The 18,177-nt window shown below is 41.3% G+C and overlaps 3 protein-coding genes across 8 annotated transcripts in view; 2 read left to right on the top strand and 1 right to left on the bottom strand.

Moving 5' to 3' along the window:
• Positions 1-18,177, top strand: part of LOC116843743 — a 185,929-nt gene that overhangs the window by 48,513 nt on the left and 119,239 nt on the right. The window lies entirely within an intron of this gene.
• On the bottom strand, positions 696-13,820 carry LOC116843733 (sodium/potassium-transporting ATPase subunit beta-1-interacting protein). 5 transcript variants are annotated; one of them, XM_032814436.1, is made up of 7 exons: positions 13,478-13,820; positions 12,199-12,336; positions 11,856-11,936; positions 11,267-11,458; positions 11,089-11,149; positions 9,104-9,784; positions 696-5,759 (listed from the first exon to the last, which is right to left on the bottom strand). In XM_032814436.1, the coding sequence occupies exons 1-7, from the start codon at positions 13,529-13,531 to the stop codon at positions 4,966-4,968; spliced, it is 2,001 nt and encodes a 666-aa protein (XP_032670327.1). In that variant the 5' UTR covers positions 13,532-13,820; the 3' UTR covers positions 696-4,965. The 5 variants fall into 5 exon arrangements, with proteins under 5 accessions (XP_032670327.1, XP_032670323.1, XP_032670324.1 ...); XM_032814433.1 differs by lacking the exon at positions 9,104-9,784 and adding an exon at positions 10,414-10,447 and having other exon boundaries at positions 5,634-5,759; positions 13,478-13,814; XM_032814434.1 differs by lacking the exon at positions 696-5,759 and adding an exon at positions 10,414-10,447 and having other exon boundaries at positions 9,639-9,784; positions 13,478-13,814.
• Positions 15,257-18,128, top strand: LOC116843746. The gene is made up of 3 exons (XM_032814466.1): positions 15,257-15,519; positions 16,500-16,633; positions 16,939-18,128. The coding sequence occupies exons 2-3, from the start codon at positions 16,568-16,570 to the stop codon at positions 17,254-17,256; spliced, it is 384 nt and encodes a 127-aa protein (XP_032670357.1). The 5' UTR covers positions 15,257-15,519; positions 16,500-16,567; the 3' UTR covers positions 17,257-18,128.

The following is an 18,177-nucleotide window of genomic DNA, read 5'->3' as shown; positions in this document are numbered from 1 at the left end:
GTGAAGTTTGTCTCAATGAACGAAGAAACGTGTTTTTAAACGACATGACATTTTTGTGGCCTTTAGTACTCAAATTTGATTCCAATAACCAGAAATTCTGTTTTCTTCAACTAGAACGCGTAGCTCCATTTATCACGATCATATTAGTGTAAACAAACTTTTCTTTTATATGCTAAACAAACATTATATTTTTATTATTTTTTTATATTATTTTTATATTATTTTTTATTTATTATATTTTTTGTATATACTAAACAAAAATTTATCTAAAATTTATTTATGAGATTTGTGGGATAAAATTTGCTCACAGAAATAAACTTTATTTTCCACAAGTAGATTTTCAAGTATTTTTTTCTCAGTGTAGTGTTAACGCGCGAATGGTTTGCTGAACTTTTATAACGTATACGTAATACATTTTCCACGTCAAACCTGCGTTAGCACTGTCAAAGATTGTTATTCTTCCATTAAAGTACTGCTGAAATGTTAAAAATGTTCGTTCTTACATTAGCTCTTTGGCTTTTATTTGTCTCGTAAGTACCAAGTTGCTCGTTCCTCTGATGAGGTAGATTGAAATGTTTAAACATTGGAAACAATTTGATAAAAAGTACAACTCCATATCGATTAAAGGCTCAAATGTGATACGTAAACGAGACGGATCAATGAAGGATAAGACATGGGGTATCGAGGCCGATAAATAGACTAATGAACACTTATTGTTTATTGTCTCGTAATTGTTACACGATAATAATACATTGCGAAGTAATTGTGAAATTCAAACGGTATAAGTCGTCGTATCGAATAATATTGTACCCTATATCTCAGTGTGTATAATTAATAACAAATAATCGCCGTAGATTCCTGTCGTTTCAAACAAGACAAGTTAAAGCAAGATGTGATATGTGAGATGTTGTCTTAGTAAAAAGAACAAAAAACACCAAGTGATATTACACTGATATTAAAACACTGATATTAATAATAATATTAATAATATTAACAATATTATCAATATCTCTCTCATTATTAATAATATTAATATTAATAATCTGCCAAGCACGCGCGCGCGCGCTTTGTTAAATGTGTAAATCTCGATAAAACACAGCTGCCCTGCATATAAAATTATCCTACTAGTCGTGAACGTGATTATCCGACTAACTAAAAACATTACGCGATCGATGAACTACGAGATTCGTACGAGTAGCCAGAGAGTGCGGTGAACTCGTTTCGCGGCGCGTCTCACACATCGTGTGAAACACATCGAGAACTAGTCTCAGGATTAATTCTAGGTTGTACAATAGTCGCACGAAACGAGTGAGGCAGTTTCAGAGTTTATACATCTTAAGTTTATATTGATATTTAATACACTTTGGTTTTCATCTCCTTCTTACTCGAAATTCACGACGCACTTGCAGACGAATCATCCTTCTCAGTGCAAAATTCTACTAATACTTGTAAAAAAAGAAAAAAAAAACACTTATATATAGAGTTACTCAGTTCTTCATCGATTCTCATCGACGCGATCACCGTTTTCGTCGAATCTAGTAGTAAAGAGGAAATGGACACTTCGTCAAAGTCTCCCTTTCCATAGATTCAAATTCGATCGGTAGGTCCCCGAGGATTCTGAAGATAAAAGTTTCGTGTAAATGACGTGTAAACGACTCGAAAAGAGAATCGGGCGCGTCGGGAGTTTATTGTAAATTCTCAACGGTACGTATAAATTGTAACTATATTTTGCGATTTTAAACGTTGCTGCAAAACGGGCAGTATTGCACACATCACCATATCATATGTGATTATTGCCGATTCTATATAAGTTATCATTCGTACCCTTAATACGAACAAAAGTGAAAATCGCAGTTCCAATCCTTATCATCTGCCGGGAAACGCCATCCAAGTCGCCGAGACAAACGTTCTTCTCTTTCAAATATATTTTCAAGGGTTCGAATCTAAAGCCTGATCTACAATATGCTCTTTGCTTCCGGCTTTTTTCTCTTTATCTTTTTCTGACTCAAACCTTAAGTTTTAAAAGACAAAACAGAAAGAGACAGAAGACAAGAAACGGAACGCAAAGAACGTATTGTAGATCTGGCTTAAGGGATATACGAAAATTTGCTTTTCCTTCCTTTCTTCTTTGTATATCTGATTTGTCTAGCACTATAAACTTGCTTTTCCTTTTTCTGTACCTATAATTTTACTTTATAAAAATGATATATCGAGAGAGACACGTCGAATATTTGGACGACATTCCCTATAAAGTCTACGATATCCAATAGAAACTGGAAGACTGTCACATACGTCCAGACACACACGCGAATATCCGAATCCACACGCGCGACAGCCGTACCTATTACGGGGCTGCGTAAAATAGTCGGTTCGAAAATATCGTGAATTTTCACAAGTTCTCAATCTATAATCGGCATTAAAAAGTTGACAGCGCGAACAGGTTGCCCGTGAAGATTCGTGAGAATCGTGAGTGTAGTCGATTATCTCATTCGCGTCATGGGAGACACATTATCGAGAGCGACGCGAGCGAGACCATAAAGATTTATATTTACAGAGGACGCGGTGATCTCTTTTGATTTTATGCGCGCAAAGCAAGAGAAACCTCGGTTCTATGATATAAATAGGATGAGTAGATGGTGAAGGAGGATGGTAGAAGAGGATGAAGAGATTGTTCGCGGACGAGAATCTCCCGTGGAGGAGGTTCTCGTTGACGAGGATAGACGATGAAAAGAGAGTGCTTCTCGCTTAAGAATCCTAACGCCGATCCGCTTAAGATCACCATATTTTAAGTACACTAATTTTACATACGTCAGTCAGGTAAATCTATCCTGAGAGCGAAGGCAACCTTCATTGTAATCGCGTGCGAGCCATTTTGCGAGTGACGCGAGTTCGATTTGTACGTGGCGAAAACGAGAAACGGTGTTTTCATGTGTGTGCATTCGTGACGCCAGTTTCTGCGTCTCGCTTCGATCTCGTGTTACTTCAGCTTGCGCCGATTTCAAAATGGGCTCACGTGAAATTGGCCGCGCCGGATCCGCGGTCGATTGTCGCTTACATTACGTTGGCTGATCGCGAGACATCATCAAATGACCTGTGCGACCGGATCGCGAGGTTCCTCGAGTCTTTGAGGAAGTCACGTAAAGACACGCACTCGTTATGTACACCGAGAAAATATCGTAGTGAAAATTACAACGAAATTTTGTAGTACAATAATTATGATAGAAATTACATTTGTCGAAAAATGTCATACATTTTTTGTTACAAAATTGTTGTAATTATTTGAACGTTCCTCATATCGTATTTGGTATAATATTTACTATTTCTATAGTATATATTATCGTAGCAAATATATACTATGTCTATAATAAATGATCATAATTGATATTGCAATATCTCAGCATGATTTAGTTTTACAAAAACTAAAAAATTGTGAAATAAAGGAACATAATCTTAACAATTTTTACTACAATATTTTCTTCGTGTATACGTGGTCTCGATACGGTTTGGAGATTTTCTCCTCGATACAGTTTGGAACGCAACCGATAGTACAAGAGTACTATAATAGTTTTTAATTGACACTGTCTAATTTTACTTTGGAAACCCTTTCCACAGACTATTTCGTGTTTTTTTTTTATGTAAATATGCAAAGCAGTTTAATCATATGAACATAAAAAAAATTCTCGCTGTCAGACGCACGTGACGTCGTCTTTCATGAAAGATCGTGGCACATGTGTGACACTAACAGCGAACGTATTAATTAGCAAAAATTAGATTCTCCCGTTGGAGCATCGGCTACGTTCCAAGTTGCATTCGCCAAACCTTCTTGAAACCAAGCGTGCATTTTCAGCACTTATCGCAACGCGACGCGACACTAGTAGAGATCCGTCGCGTCGATTCGTACGAAGTAAAGCTCTAAGATCAGCGAAGTCGCGACTCTCTGATCTTTCTTCCACCGTCAGTTCACCGTGGAGAACGCGGTCTCTTAAACTAAGATTGCAACTGCAATTAATTGACTGTGACAACAGTAAAAATTAATTGAAATGGTACAGCGCTTTCACGTCGATGTAACCGGAGGCGGAGATTTTCCAACATAAAAATCACTTCCGACCACGGTGGAAAAGGGATCAGCAGCGCACTTTGCAACTACATCGCGCTCTTACAAAATCCATCATCACACACTTTCTCTCGAGTCGAATCGAACAGCAACTAGTCGACACGTACGCAACTAGCACTATCAAAAATAGTACCATTCCCACTACGACGGTTCTACGAGAGGTATAGCGTCGCTCACGAACGATTATACCCCTTTCCCCGCATAGAGAAAAAAGATTGACTGTATTAACATGACGACGACAAATAACTACACGCGTTTTGCTTCAAGGAGATGGAATTTCTTAAGAATCGAATTTTATTCATATATCATTAAGTTTTCAAATCTAGGTGATACGTAAACTTGCTCTTTCTTTTATCCTTTTTGTGCTTCCAGAGAGGCACGTTCCACTTATTAAAAATGAGATTATCGAATGAATTGCCACTAACAGAATACTTGTTAGTTCTTATGAGTCGAATTTGTTTCATAAGTAAAATTCCTGAATCTAAGAGAGAATAAAACTGAATTACCAAAACATAAGAACTAACTAAGAAATTGTTATAAAATTGAATCCGGTTTATAAGAACCAAAAATTTTGTTAATGAACTAAATTCGGTTCATGAGAATCTCAAATTTTATTTATGAACTAAATTCGGTTCATACAGAAGAACCAGAAGTTCCGTTTCCTTCAAGCGAAACGCGTCTAGTTGTATCATTGTCGTGAATTCAATCAATTCCTTTTCTCTATGCGTGTATCACATCGCGGTAGATAGGATTCCGCAAGGGCCGCTTCATCCTACTCGCGACTCGATCGTCTCTCGAACGGCCCCCGTTCTCTCTGAGTGTAACAGAGCTCCGTTTCAATAAACGCTACGTTAAATCACCGTGTCCTGATAAGCGGGTGGACCGCTGAGGACGAACTGTCGCTGACTCTGTCTGACCACGTCGGTCCGATTGGGCACCTGCGGCGTCGCCCTGACACCATGATAGTTACTGTAACTGGACCTGGCGCTAGCTGGTCGATTACCATACAGCTCCTCGAGGTCTTCGCCGTTCAAGCTCTGTGTGCTCGTCTGCTGGAACGTAGGGTTGCTCTGACCTTGCCACTGCATCGGGCTGAGCTCGGTCGTGGTCTGCCAGTTGTCAGTGAGATTGCGGGTGGAACTGCCCCTCGTCTGATCCCAGTCTAGCGAGCTCTGCGCTTGGCTTGGATAGCTGGACGCGTTCGAGTAGCTGTTGGGTATTTCTTGGGGCCACAGGGTCGGTGATGACACCGCCATGTTGACTGCCTCTGGCTGCCAGTTGGTGTCACGACGAGAGTCGCGGTCCCAACCGACCGACGAGATTCGGTCATAGTTGAGGGAGCCTGATTGCGAGTTGAGCGTGTTGACGTTCTGGTTCGTGAGCTGACTGATGGGCCCGGTGTTGGCGTACAGGTTCTCCTGGTGGTCCATGATTCGGTTCACCGGGTTCTTCCGGCGCGACTGACGTACCGAGCTGCGTCTGCTCGAGCGGCGCGTGCCGTCCCGCGAAATCACCGAGCGTCGTTTCACCCTGCGCGGGGTCATCGGCTTCGGTGACACGCTGTCGTCCTGCACCGGCGGCTCCGGCTGCGAGTACTCGATGCTGTACAGCGGCCGCGGCTGCTTCTTCCGTCGCTTAGTTCGTACTGTCGGAGAAACAGAGCAGACGATCAGATTCCGGGTGTGATCGGGTCGATTTGTGGGGTTTCGGGGGCTGAAACTCGCTGATCAAATGCAAAAGCGATGTCGCTCATTCGACACGCGTGACTTTTGGCGAGCGACGCCGAGATCCGTGTTATCATTACTGACGATTTCGAGTGTTACGCGTTTTCGAAATTTCCATCGCGTGTGGCGACAGTCTCTTCTCGTAAAATAACCTCTTTATTGCGATATATATAAAAAATTAACTCTGCAGGAAATCGCAGAGAGTTTGGATCCAGAAATATTACTTGAGAAACGGGAACGTTAAAATTAAAATATATAAATAGAGAATGAAACTGAACTGAAATAAAACTGAGTAGAGTGGAAAAAAAAACAAATAACACTGATTAAGAAGATTCCCCAGAAACCGCACAGTAGGAAATTGTTAGAAAAGGAAAAAAAGAAAAGAATGAGGGGTTAATAAATAAAAAAGCAAGCAGTAGCAGCATTGCACATTTATTGTTCCCAATTAACTGCACCAAAGTAAACAACGTGATACAGTGGTTAAATACAAAACTAATCGTGTGTGTAACGGTCTTAAAAAAATATAAATATACTGTACAAGCTCGAGGGGTGCTCGATAGATAGACTGTACCTTGTTCCGGAAATATGAATCTGAAGTGACAAAGAAACCTTGCGGTTTCTTCTTACTTCATCCTTCACTATAGTTATATGTTATAATCTCTTTACTTATATGCGCGTGTATATTTCTCTAATAAATAAATTCCTCTGTCTAAGTACTATGCAAAAATAGATATATACAGTTTGATATATGATCTCTTTATCTCATTACACTCTATAAATAGGATATCGTGTTTGAGAAATCGTATGCAACTATCAAAGATAACAATCCTCGTAATACGACGCACCCGCGTGTTATTCTAAAATATATTTACTCAATAAATAATTACTGTCTCTTCTCTCGGTACTCGGTTGATATAAAAATTAAGCTGACCTAAGATACGCATCTACATCTTCCTTGGCAGTCTTTCTTTTTTTTCTTTTCTGTTCTATTCGACGTATTTATAAATATACGTACTAACTACTACTTCTTAAGTTTACACATGAAACGACCAACGTGATCTACTATAAATATATATACTTCGCGTGATGTCACTTCAGATTTCGTATCAAATCATACAATATAACGCAAAAATATATTTCTCAGTCATCGGTGTAGTAAACGTTAAAGCGAACAGAAATCTTCGAATGCGCTTGCTACAAAACTTTCGAAAAAATTACGTATATATATGTAAGGGAGGAGAAGCCTCAATTTTTAAATGTTCTCGCGTACAGAGAGTGAATATTCCACATTCACACATAATTGATTAAGTCTAAAGTTTTAGATGCTATGGTGTCTCTTTCTTCTACGAAATGGCTAAACTACGGCGGAGGCTCGGAGGAGTCGAAAGTATCATACGTGTGACAATACTGGGTGGGAAATTATAAAAAAAAAAGAACAATCGAAATTACCATGCACTACCAAAGTCTTTTTAAATACCGTACGATAAAACTGTTCGTAGCACCGGGTCAAACTCAACTGTGATCGCAGCTGTGAAATAGGCTAATCAAATGCGGTCTACTTGCTTCGAAGCATTGGCTCGACGCCGCTATTCGCCCATTCCACGACCGTGACTTGATAGTTTTTTGTTTTTCTGACAAAGAAGTGTGTTACTCTTTACACATGGATATCTACGAGCAAAACTATGGGAGAACAACAACGTGGCTGTCTCGGGATTTTCTCTCACACGTAAATTCGTAGGAGATGGGTGTTAGACAAGAAAGCTGTAGAGATAAAAAAAACTCGCCACACTCAAAGGTAGTACAGAGTTCAGTCATGCCATATTTTAACCACCAACACTCTCTACTACGTAGCGTGCAACAAGATAAATCTGTCCCAATGCAAATGATTGTCAACATACCGCTAATCTCGAGTCTCTCAGTACTACATCGTATATAAAATGATATAAATATTCCGCGTGATCTTTTCAAAACGGCTTCTATTTATACATATCACAGTATATATGCATCAAGGCGTGTCTCTGTTAATGTATACGTCACGTGTACGAAAACCGTGATGCAGGATGGTCCACATTTATCATTCAGTTGCTCTAACTTTCGAAAATATGCACGTGCGTATCAATTAAATGATAATATTACTTATTATTTAACATTACAGATATAAAACAGTCTATTATTGACGTCTTCTTAGTCACATTGACACTTTAGAGAAAAAGTCTAAGCCTGTCTTTTCTTTCGCGACAAGCATTGCAATTGAACTCCATGCCACTCTGCAATTCCAAAGGAGAAACTCACAACTGAAGCTGTGAACAACATTCGCTGATCGCAAGAAAAACCAGGTTTTTCTCAAGTGTCAATGGCCAAGGAGTATCAATAATTAGATGTTTCACCTACAGAGTGTTTTACTCTACGTGATCTTCTCTCGGCATTTCCCGAAAAAATGTCTCAATTCGCGAGAGAAAAAACGTCGACGTTAACTTCATATCTCGCGTTATCGCAGCGTTGACACTCGAGATTAACCCGATCGCTTATGCGTGCGCGTTAAACAGCTGAAGAAGTGAATGGTAATTGTGGGAAGACCCTAGCTACGTAAGATCCATGAATTAGTTGGTTAAGTCGCAAGTTCGCGCTGATTGTTCGTGACGAACGAGCAGAAATGTTACTTGAACACGCACACATACACGCACACGCATACATAACCCGACGTCAGTCGATTGTAACGATGCAAAAACACGAGGAGAAGAAGACCGATATATGTTGTTACAAGATAAAAATTACACGTGTGAGACGAGAGAGAACGACTCGTGGTCGCTAGGCTGATCGATCGATTAATTGCTTGCTTGCTTGATTAATTGATTGACCGACTTACTAATTGATTGCCGAAGGCAAGGGGGCACCTAAGCAAGATGGCTACGCTAATTGTTCTATCTATTTGGCAAGTATAGGAATTAACAGAAACATTGAAAACATACCGCACACCGTGGACGCCGTGTATGCGCGGGGGCGGCGGGGGAGGGAGCGAGGGGACGGCGGGACAGTATAGAGAGAAGCTCGCATCTAAGCTAGTTCGCAACATGGGGGGACACTCAACCACGCATCCACCTCGTTAAAGACAGCAGAAGATACAGCGTGCGCGAGGGCCATTTCGCGGACGGTCTCGCTCGCGATCAGGTCTTTATGCTGGGCTCTCGACGCGAATTTGCAAGAACGCGGCGGTGTGTACAAGTCGAAGGACGAGAACCCGTGGTCGGCGTCGGTCAAAAGTTACTCGCGTACAGGGACAAGGGTCGGCTGTCGCGTTTCGACTGGGACGATCTGTCGCGCTCGCTCGTGGATTGATGCTGCTCGACTGCCAATCTCGGGTCGGAGTAAAACGACCTCAGGGGTTGATCGCGTACGTGATCGGTGAAGAGCCGCGGTCTGCCGTGGCCGCCGCTTTTGCCGGCGGTGTGCTGCTTGGCCGCGGCCGGGCGCAGCTTGATACGCGCTACCGGGCTGTACTTGGCCGAGTGCGGGTAGTACAGCCGGTTTTTCTGATATCTCAGCTTAGCTGCGCTGTCCAGCGAGTCGTACTCGTCGTACGACGGCGACACCGGCCGCTGCAAGTGGTCCAGCGGATTCGAGTAGTCGGTGGTGTAGTCTATGCCCGGGAAATCGCGACTCGGCGAGCGGTTACTGCGATTACTGCGGACCGTGCCGCCGTCGCCGTTCCTGAGAGCGTCGGCTACGCCGCGCGCGGAACCGTCCAGCAGCAGCTTCTCGCCGCCGCGTTTCGGAAAGCCCGACTCGCGACAGGTGGACTGGTGCGAGCTAGCTGTGCCGGTCGGGTAATTGAGGGTGGAATTCTTTTGGGAGTAGGCGGGTGGTGGAAGAGCCGAGTAGCTAACGTACATAGGATGCAACGGCGTGTGGCCTGCCAGCCCAAAGTCATCGCCTCCGACAAAGTCAACTGAAAGATCATTCAAGAATCCATCGCATTAGAGAGACAGAGACAGAGAGGGAGGGAAAAATGTGAAATCCACTCGGGCCGCGAGCGGTGAGATTAGGTAATCGCGTTGAACGAGCCGCGTAGCCGACCGAATTGTCCGCGCCGAAATTAAAGGCGATTGCTCGCGATTCTATTCTTCGTTTCTTGTTCCGTTCGTATCTTCTCCCTCAACGTATCGGGGAAAGAGAGAGGAAGAATCGTATCTTTTCATGTCCTCGCTCGTCGTACTCGATCGAATTACGCGTCTGCTTTTGTCTCTGTAATCATGTTTATGAGATCCGCGAGAGGTAAAAATCCGTCTTTTGTACTATGTTGGTGCGCAATACCATTCCGTTCATGCGAAGATAAGGAAACGCTACTCGAGGCGGTGAAACAATAGTGATGATAACGACAATAAGTACGAGTCACAAACCCCAAGATGCAGAAAGTTTTACACTGATATCTGTATACTCAAACATAATAGTATACTCTGGAGCTTCATGACCGTACTAGCAGAAATTATCTCGTCGTGCCAAGATGAATAAATACGTATATATATATATAGATATCTATATGGCGTGCAATTGATAAACATGATTAAGCGGACTTACCAAAATGGAGGATCAAATCCACCAATGAAATCAACTGTAACCGACAACCCTCTTTTCAAGCAATAATAGATAATCGCGTGTACTTACATAATTTTTAGTGATATATCAATGATGTCCTAATTCTTTATCATTAACTAAATGTCAAAAAGATGTGCTTTTACAAGCGGAGCGTAAATTCACAAAATAACTTCGGTGCGAATTTCGGGTATATGCTACTGTGCCATTGAGATTAAATTCTGATGAAAGCACGCGTCAAAATTAACGAAAAATCTAGCGATTACAGATTCCGTTTTTCTTTTTTTTTTTTTTTTGAAAATTGTTTGACTCTTATGAGAAAAACAAAAGCTGATCGATCTTTGAATTCTTGGTTATCCTGTCCATCGTTCAAATATTTAATAATATTCACATATGATGAAAAAGAATAATCGCGAACATCATAATTTATTACTTCTAAATGTGTTTTTTGAATATATATAGAATTTTCATAATAACTGTATGTTGCTCTCATTCGATTATCGTGAAACCACGGGCCAAAGTGTGAGATAAACCTTTTTCTTTGAAAATTTTAAAACTAAAATACACTTGAGCTTATGAGTATTTCAATATAATTCGTGACAGAAACTTTAGGTCATTAAGCTAACTGAAGAATATAATTGCTAAATCGCGTATACTCACAGCTATCATCTTCCTCGAGGAACACTTTACTCAGACAGATCCCACCGACAATCGCCATTAACTGAAATGTACAGAATGAACTTGGCAACTTTCGAACTATAATTAAATACGATATCAATCTGTCGTTATACGACGTGCAGCGCATCACGTTTCGCGATGTAATGAGTTCTCTACTTACACCTAAAATACATTGTGTCGCTGCGTGTAAAATTTCTATCACTTCGTAGTTCAGCACGCAATCAGTCACATTAGAGGGACGTGCGGGTCGAAACAGCTCCGGTTCCATAACATCGTAAACAGCTTTGCAGCCTGGTCCATTAACATGCCACCACGAGAAACTGCCGGTGCCAAGGTTGAGAATATCGCTATTCTGAAAGATGATATCGCGACACATTACATCCAATACGTTTATATAATCTGATATCTCAGATAATGGTTCGCGTTGCGTTGCATGAACGTTCGCGTTATTAGTTGAGAATATCATTCAGATGTAGTAGATCGATATTGTGTAATTGTCTACATTGTGAAAGAAAAGATATTAAATAAGAATATTTGGTGGGTGTATTCTAACAACATATTTACTTAAATCTGAACTCTTTTATTTAAATAGAATAAACAATTGCTTCCGTAAAGAGCTAAGGTTGTAAGAAAATATACATTTTCTTATTTGAGAAATATTTTATGTCAGTATGAGCAGATATGTTGTTAGTTTCCACTGAATAAATACATTTTATTCATTAGATATTTTTCTCTCACAGTGCACTTACTTTGTCCAGTATTCCTACATTGAGGTAAAAGCATATTATAAATATGTTCCATCCTAGCCATAATGTGTTCCATACACAATACTGAAACAAAATAATATTTGTATTATTGTCATATTATAATTAGCATTATTACATACGTTAAAAACAAAGCTGTACGCTTCTAGTTCCGTGTATATCAATTTTCACTTGAACAGACGTAATTCATATTGTGCCCTCTTTTTCATCGCACTACAAGGCTCTTATTGACCTCTCAGCAAATCGCTTTGATCATATATCATCAGAGCCTTGAATTGTTTACTTTCTTGGACATAATTCATGCGTTTCGCAATGTCTATCTACGTACCGATATGATATATCTAGGTCTGTATTGAAAGGCCCCAAAGAATCCTAGGATCACGAAGATAATGTTGAAGAAGTTGACCAGTATCGGAGCCCACATAAACCCCAGGAAGTCGAACACTTGGCGCTCTATCGTGGTAATCTGTAAATAAGAGTGAAGTGAAGTAAAGCGACAGACCAGCCACAGAGCCTACATATAATAAGCGCCAAACGCGCAAATGGGCATAACACAAAGTAATGATCGCAGTGACAACGAGCGTCTCAGTTTCTGCTGATTCCTTTCGGTGCGCGTTCTTAATCTGCGGCAATTGCCCTGTGTTCTAAATAGTCGGTTAATTACCCATTCTGAGTCATAGCACTTGATGATGTCGCTTCATATACATGTCTATTTGAAATATCGCCCGGAGTTTTCTTAATTTCCCTCGCAAAATGATTTATTTCGCATCATCGCCACGATCGGCGAAATTAAAGTAAAAAAAAAAGAAATAAAATAGGATACATTATACGAAAAAACAATATAAAAAAATATATAAACTTCATACGTAAAAGTAAAGCATGAGAAGTGCATCTGTAGAAGTACAAATATTTTTTTTGTTTACTTTTTAGGATCTCATTTTTCAAAACGTTACAAAATTCCTTTTCAATAGAAATTTACAGCAAAGTGAGTCATAAAAATCGACCGTTAAAAATTCGACAATTATCTCCGGCAGGCTAGCTGCCATTCAAGAAAAGCCATCCCGCTTGCCACAACTACATCCCTGCGATTATGGTATGAAAAAACGTGTTATTCGTTGCGTGTAGCGATGTGTAAAAATTGCACTCGGAGTGCAGTCGTCCCGACGCCAACGGCGTCCGTCGGGCGACAGGGGAAAATCCGCGAGGTGCACTTACGAGGCTAGAGAATTTTCTCGAGATAAACTCAAGGCGCGTGACTCAGGTCGATGGGATCAAAATAATCTCCTACTCATGTCACCTTTGTCAGGTGGACAAAGGTCTTGTGTGGCGTCTAAAGACGTTTTCGCAATTTTTCCTCAATTTTCTGCCGATAGTACGTGCGCGTTCGCGCGGCCGGATATATCGTGGCTAACGACCGTATCGCGGTATTACCGAGATAAAAAACAAGGAGAGTTAGACGTGACCAAGCCGCGGATAAGAACACGCCGTGTGTACGTGTCAGTACACGTACGCACACATACACGCACGCACGCACGCACTCTACAAGCACGGGCGTCGTGTGTCCGCGTGTTATCGTCCGCGCAGCGTGTGTGTCCGCGGAGCCTCACCAGTTGAAGAACGCATATCGTCAGTAGAAAGTGCCTTCTGCTGCAAATTCCCATGTCATCTGGCCGCGCTCCGCTCAGCCACGAGCGATCTCATGCGGGACGATCGGAGCACGCAACGGTACGGCCGCGCACTTGCATCACTGGACTACTCTGGCACGTTGCGATGCGCCGCCGCCATCTTCCTTTGACCCCGTAGCTCGGCGCGGACACTTGTTCCTCTTGCCCTTCGACCGCCGCGGCTGGTGTGCTCCGTTCGTGGCCAGGTGGCTGTACACTCACACCCCCTGTTGCTGCAGTACGCGCAGGTCGGCGGACGACCAGCAACTGCCGCCAACGCTGCACATGCGACCGTTCCTGCTCCGCCTGCACCTGCGCCTGCGTTCGACAGCACGTGACCAGACCACGTGACGGGCGCAATCGTACGAACTTAGGCGCGTCGCACACACGGGCCACGTTCGATTGATAATTGGCTTCATTGCCAAATGATTTCAACAAAAGACTACGCGGAGTTTGGTCTAGGTCTTTGGTCTACGCTGGTCGCATGAATGACGGATATGCGCGCGCGCTGAAAAGGTTCGCTCACGAATTTTGCGAGCACGGGGCGCCGGAGACTCATGAAACAGATCTGCGATCAGGTCTGCCAACCGACGTCAATAATTTGCCTACTGCCAGAAAAGAAGAAAATGAACTCGGAAAGTTCAGCAGAGAAAGCTGCTCCGCAACTGTTGTAAGATTCGGGAATCTGATTAGTGTGAACTCTTAATGTAGACTGAATCTAAGGCCCATATTAATAGCTGTTAACAGTATTGAGAAAAAAAACGTGAAAATTTATTTGTGCAATGTAATGTTTACTTTCGTGAAATAAAGTTTACTTTATTTTTTAGTGAACTTTATATCTTGCCAGTCAATTTTCAGTGATTTTCTCAGTCTGTATATATATCCAGTCCGGTATTATTTTCCTAATATATATATATATATATATATATATATATATATATAATAAAATTATCTCATATAAAAGATATGATATCTCAGATATCTCAGATTTTTATTCAGAGTTATTCAGAGACTCAAACTTTTCAGTTGAATTATGATATAGGTGACATTTTTCCTCTGCAATCGCACGATTCAATCGAAAAACTCTCATCTAATTCTGCGTTTCTCACTTGAGTGACGAGTTTCAAGTAATAATAATTAATGTCGGCCTAACAGCATACACCAATCAGACACACGAAATTTACAGTAGTTGCGAAGCATCTTTCTCTGCTGAATGCAGCCGTTATAGTTCTCAGTCAAAGATGTGTTTGACGCTATCGATGGTTGTGTCGTGAACCACTATATTCACGTCGCAAATGTCATATTATGCAAGACCATGCACGCGTAAACTCGTAATTCATTATGAAAGTATTTAGCGGAAACGTGATTTACCGTAATAATGTGAAAATTGCTGTCAATGATTCAAGAATGCTCGGTAACGCGAGGCCCCTGAATTACTTCCGAGGATAATTCAAGTAGACTGGGCTTTCAGCGTCAATACTGTCGAAGCTGCCGAAAACTCTTTACTTTCCGTGCTTGTGGTGCTTTCGCTCATGCACACGCGTCCTCGCAGACGGTAAAATCACACAAAATTATTATTAGAATTTGATTTACCCAATAGCCGAAAGATCGGCCCGCGAACAGCTGCAATAGCAAAAACAAGTCCGTTCATAAAAATATTAATCTCAACATATAAATTGCAACATAAAACTTCCGATTTTCGAATGAGAAGAAGGTGTAAAAAGACGCGCGATTTTCAGAAGACCGCGATTGCCGTCACGTATTACTCGATAATGAGAAGAAGCGCAATCCCAACGAGGCGGAACGTTTCTTGGATCGCGGAGATTCCAAAATTGTCGACAATTCCCCGAAGACTCGCGCGACCAAGAACGATTCTGTATGGCAAACCGATTGGGATTCTAGCGCGCAAATCTCAAAACGAACTAGTCGAACGAAGAACATCCGTAGAAGACGTGATAGCGGACGTTCGCTAACACCCGAAAAAGGTTGTCTATGAAGAATCGCGAATAATCTAATTAAGTTGTTATTACGCTGCTAAATTCGACCGTTCGGCTCGAAATCGTAATTCTTTGCTCTCTACATTGTTCTCTTTACACGGAGAGAATTTTATAATATATTACTGTAGAATTTTATATAGGAATATAAATCAACATTCTGCAATAATTGACTATCTTTTCATCTTATGTGTGCTGCTTACATTTTACAAACTGAAAAAATGTACTATTAAAAAATTTTCTAGGAATTGATTACACATAAACAAATATTTGAAAATTTATTGGAATATAAAGTTCGTTTACAAAAATAAACTTTATATTTCGCAAATTTTCAAGCATTCTTTTCCTCAGAGTAGCAAGATGGATCTTAATGAGAGAAAAATATTTGAAAATTTATTTGCAAAATATAAGGTTTATTCACAGATATAAAATTTATGTTTCACGGAAATAAACTCTTTAGAATCCCTAAAAAATAATAAATTTTTAACTATTTTTTAGTATACTAACAGTCTATTCTTGCGCTACTTAAAATATAGTAAAACTATTGAAAATTCTTTACAATAAAATATAACCAAAAAATGAAAAAAAACTATAATGTTCTTTCCGTGTAAAATATAGGAAAAAGAACAACAAAAAGCAAATTGCAAAAATTATTTTCAACTTGGCTTCTATTGTCCTTCTTATATTTTTAACCGAATTACTATTATTACTATTATTATTTACTATTATTTATTTTTTTCCTCTTTAATTTCTTTTCTGTTATGCGAGAGTCAAACGATTCGCGTTCCCGATGTGTATTTGTAGCGCGGCAAACGCGACCACTTACTTAAACTCAAAGTTACGATTTTGCGCGTCGCGAATGAAAAATATATCTTGGTCGAGAAGCATCCGCGAGAAATGAGGTGCCGCGCGGCCGCATTTAGCACCGAACATGCGATCAACGCAATGCATATGCGACGGATTCTTCGCAGGTACGGCTCTACTAAGGTGCAACGAGGGCACGTTTCGCGTGCGCAAGATATACGGCGATGGTAATTGCATGTTCCGTGCGATCAGCTACATTCTGTGGCAAAACGAGGAAGAGCACCGGTCGCTCCGTTCTATGGTCAGTCCGCAAATAATATAAACGTTACATATAGCTGTACATTGAGCGAGCGCGCGCGTGCAAAAAGAGAAGAGGGCAAAAGAAAACAGAAATTGCGGCCGTGACGAAAGAACGATCGTGCTCTCGTACGAAAGATCGAGAGTGGAATCGCGATCCGACACGACACACGTTTAGCAGTCAAATCGAATAGATGCGAGCGCTTAAGCGTCCTCTCTCACGCGAGCGTCTCGAGACTCGAGGCGGGAGCTTCGCGCGACAATTGATTTATACGACGCGCGTAAGAGCCCGTGGCCGTCGTTTGGCAGGTTGTGCGGCACATTACGGACAATTGGCGTGAGTACGGTGCGTTCGTGGTGGCCGAGTGGAACATTTCGGACCGGCAGGAGTACCACGATTACATGAGCCCGGTGGGTACATACGCCTGCGAGCTGGAGTGCACGGTGGCCACCAAGCTCCACCGCATGAATCTGTCCATCTATCGCGAGCTGGCGAGCTACGAACTCAGGCTGATCTTCCACAATCGCGTGCACGCCAACTGCGAAACCGCGAGGCTCCTGTTCACCGGATCCTCCGAGAACGGTCATTACGACGTGCTGCTTCCCGATTATCAAGCGTTTATATGAACTGTGGTAGCGACGCGACCTGTCCGAAAGCCAAACCGGGGTCAAGTGGAAACCGGAACACACTCGCGTATCGATGCTCCTGATGCCTCACCGCGGAACTCTTGATCGGTGAAAGCGAGATCAGAAGCGCGAAAATCCGCAAAGTGCATCGAAATGTCCATAAAATGACATCGACAATCGAACACCGTACACATTTGCAAAATAGTCCGGATACTTTCCTTTTGCTCTAACAATCGATAAATTGCCATCGAATTAACGCGCTTCCTAAATTTCTTGAATCTCACTCGAAACGAGCGAAAAGCGGTAACTGGAATCTGAGTTCAAATCTGAATATCTCACTTGAGACGAGTTTCAAATAATAATTATTGATACGAGTCTTAGGCCCACATTAATAGTAGTAATTACTTGAAACTCGTCTCAAGTGAGATGTTCAGATTTCAATTTAGAGTTAGATGAGTGTTCTTGAGTTGAAAATCGTGACTACAGATATAAATGTCTTATATACTTATTATAATTCAATTGAAGAACTTTGATCTAACTCTGAATAAAAATCTGAGTCAACTGAGACTAGTTGCAAGTAACAACTGTTGATACCTTGGAGAATGACATGCAACCTACCTTTTTAATCTATGTTTTCTCATGGTTCTATCACATTAATTTTAGTTATTTATTAGTTGTTAAAGCAAAAGGAAACTATTTGGGCTATTTTACAGATTTTCTCGATTGTTTTCTCGTTTATGTCATTTTGTGAACATGTCAATTTGCTCCAATGTACTTTGCACGAATTTTTAGCGTATATTTTTTCGTTTCTGACGTCATAAATCAAGATAACCGCAGCGAGAAAATGGCCGATACTACTTGATATTCCTCGCTGCATCTCGAATTGCGCATGAACGTATCGTAACTCGTATAGTGTAACTG

The sequence above is a fragment of the Odontomachus brunneus genome, unplaced genomic scaffold (genome assembly GCF_010583005.1).
Source record: "Odontomachus brunneus isolate Ranch 3 - 2012 unplaced genomic scaffold, Obru_v1 Obru_scaffold_035, whole genome shotgun sequence".
NCBI classification, from domain to species: Eukaryota; Metazoa; Arthropoda; class Insecta; order Hymenoptera; family Formicidae; genus Odontomachus; species Odontomachus brunneus.
Note: the sequence above shows the minus strand (reverse complement) of the source record. Positions and strands in the feature narration are given on the sequence as shown.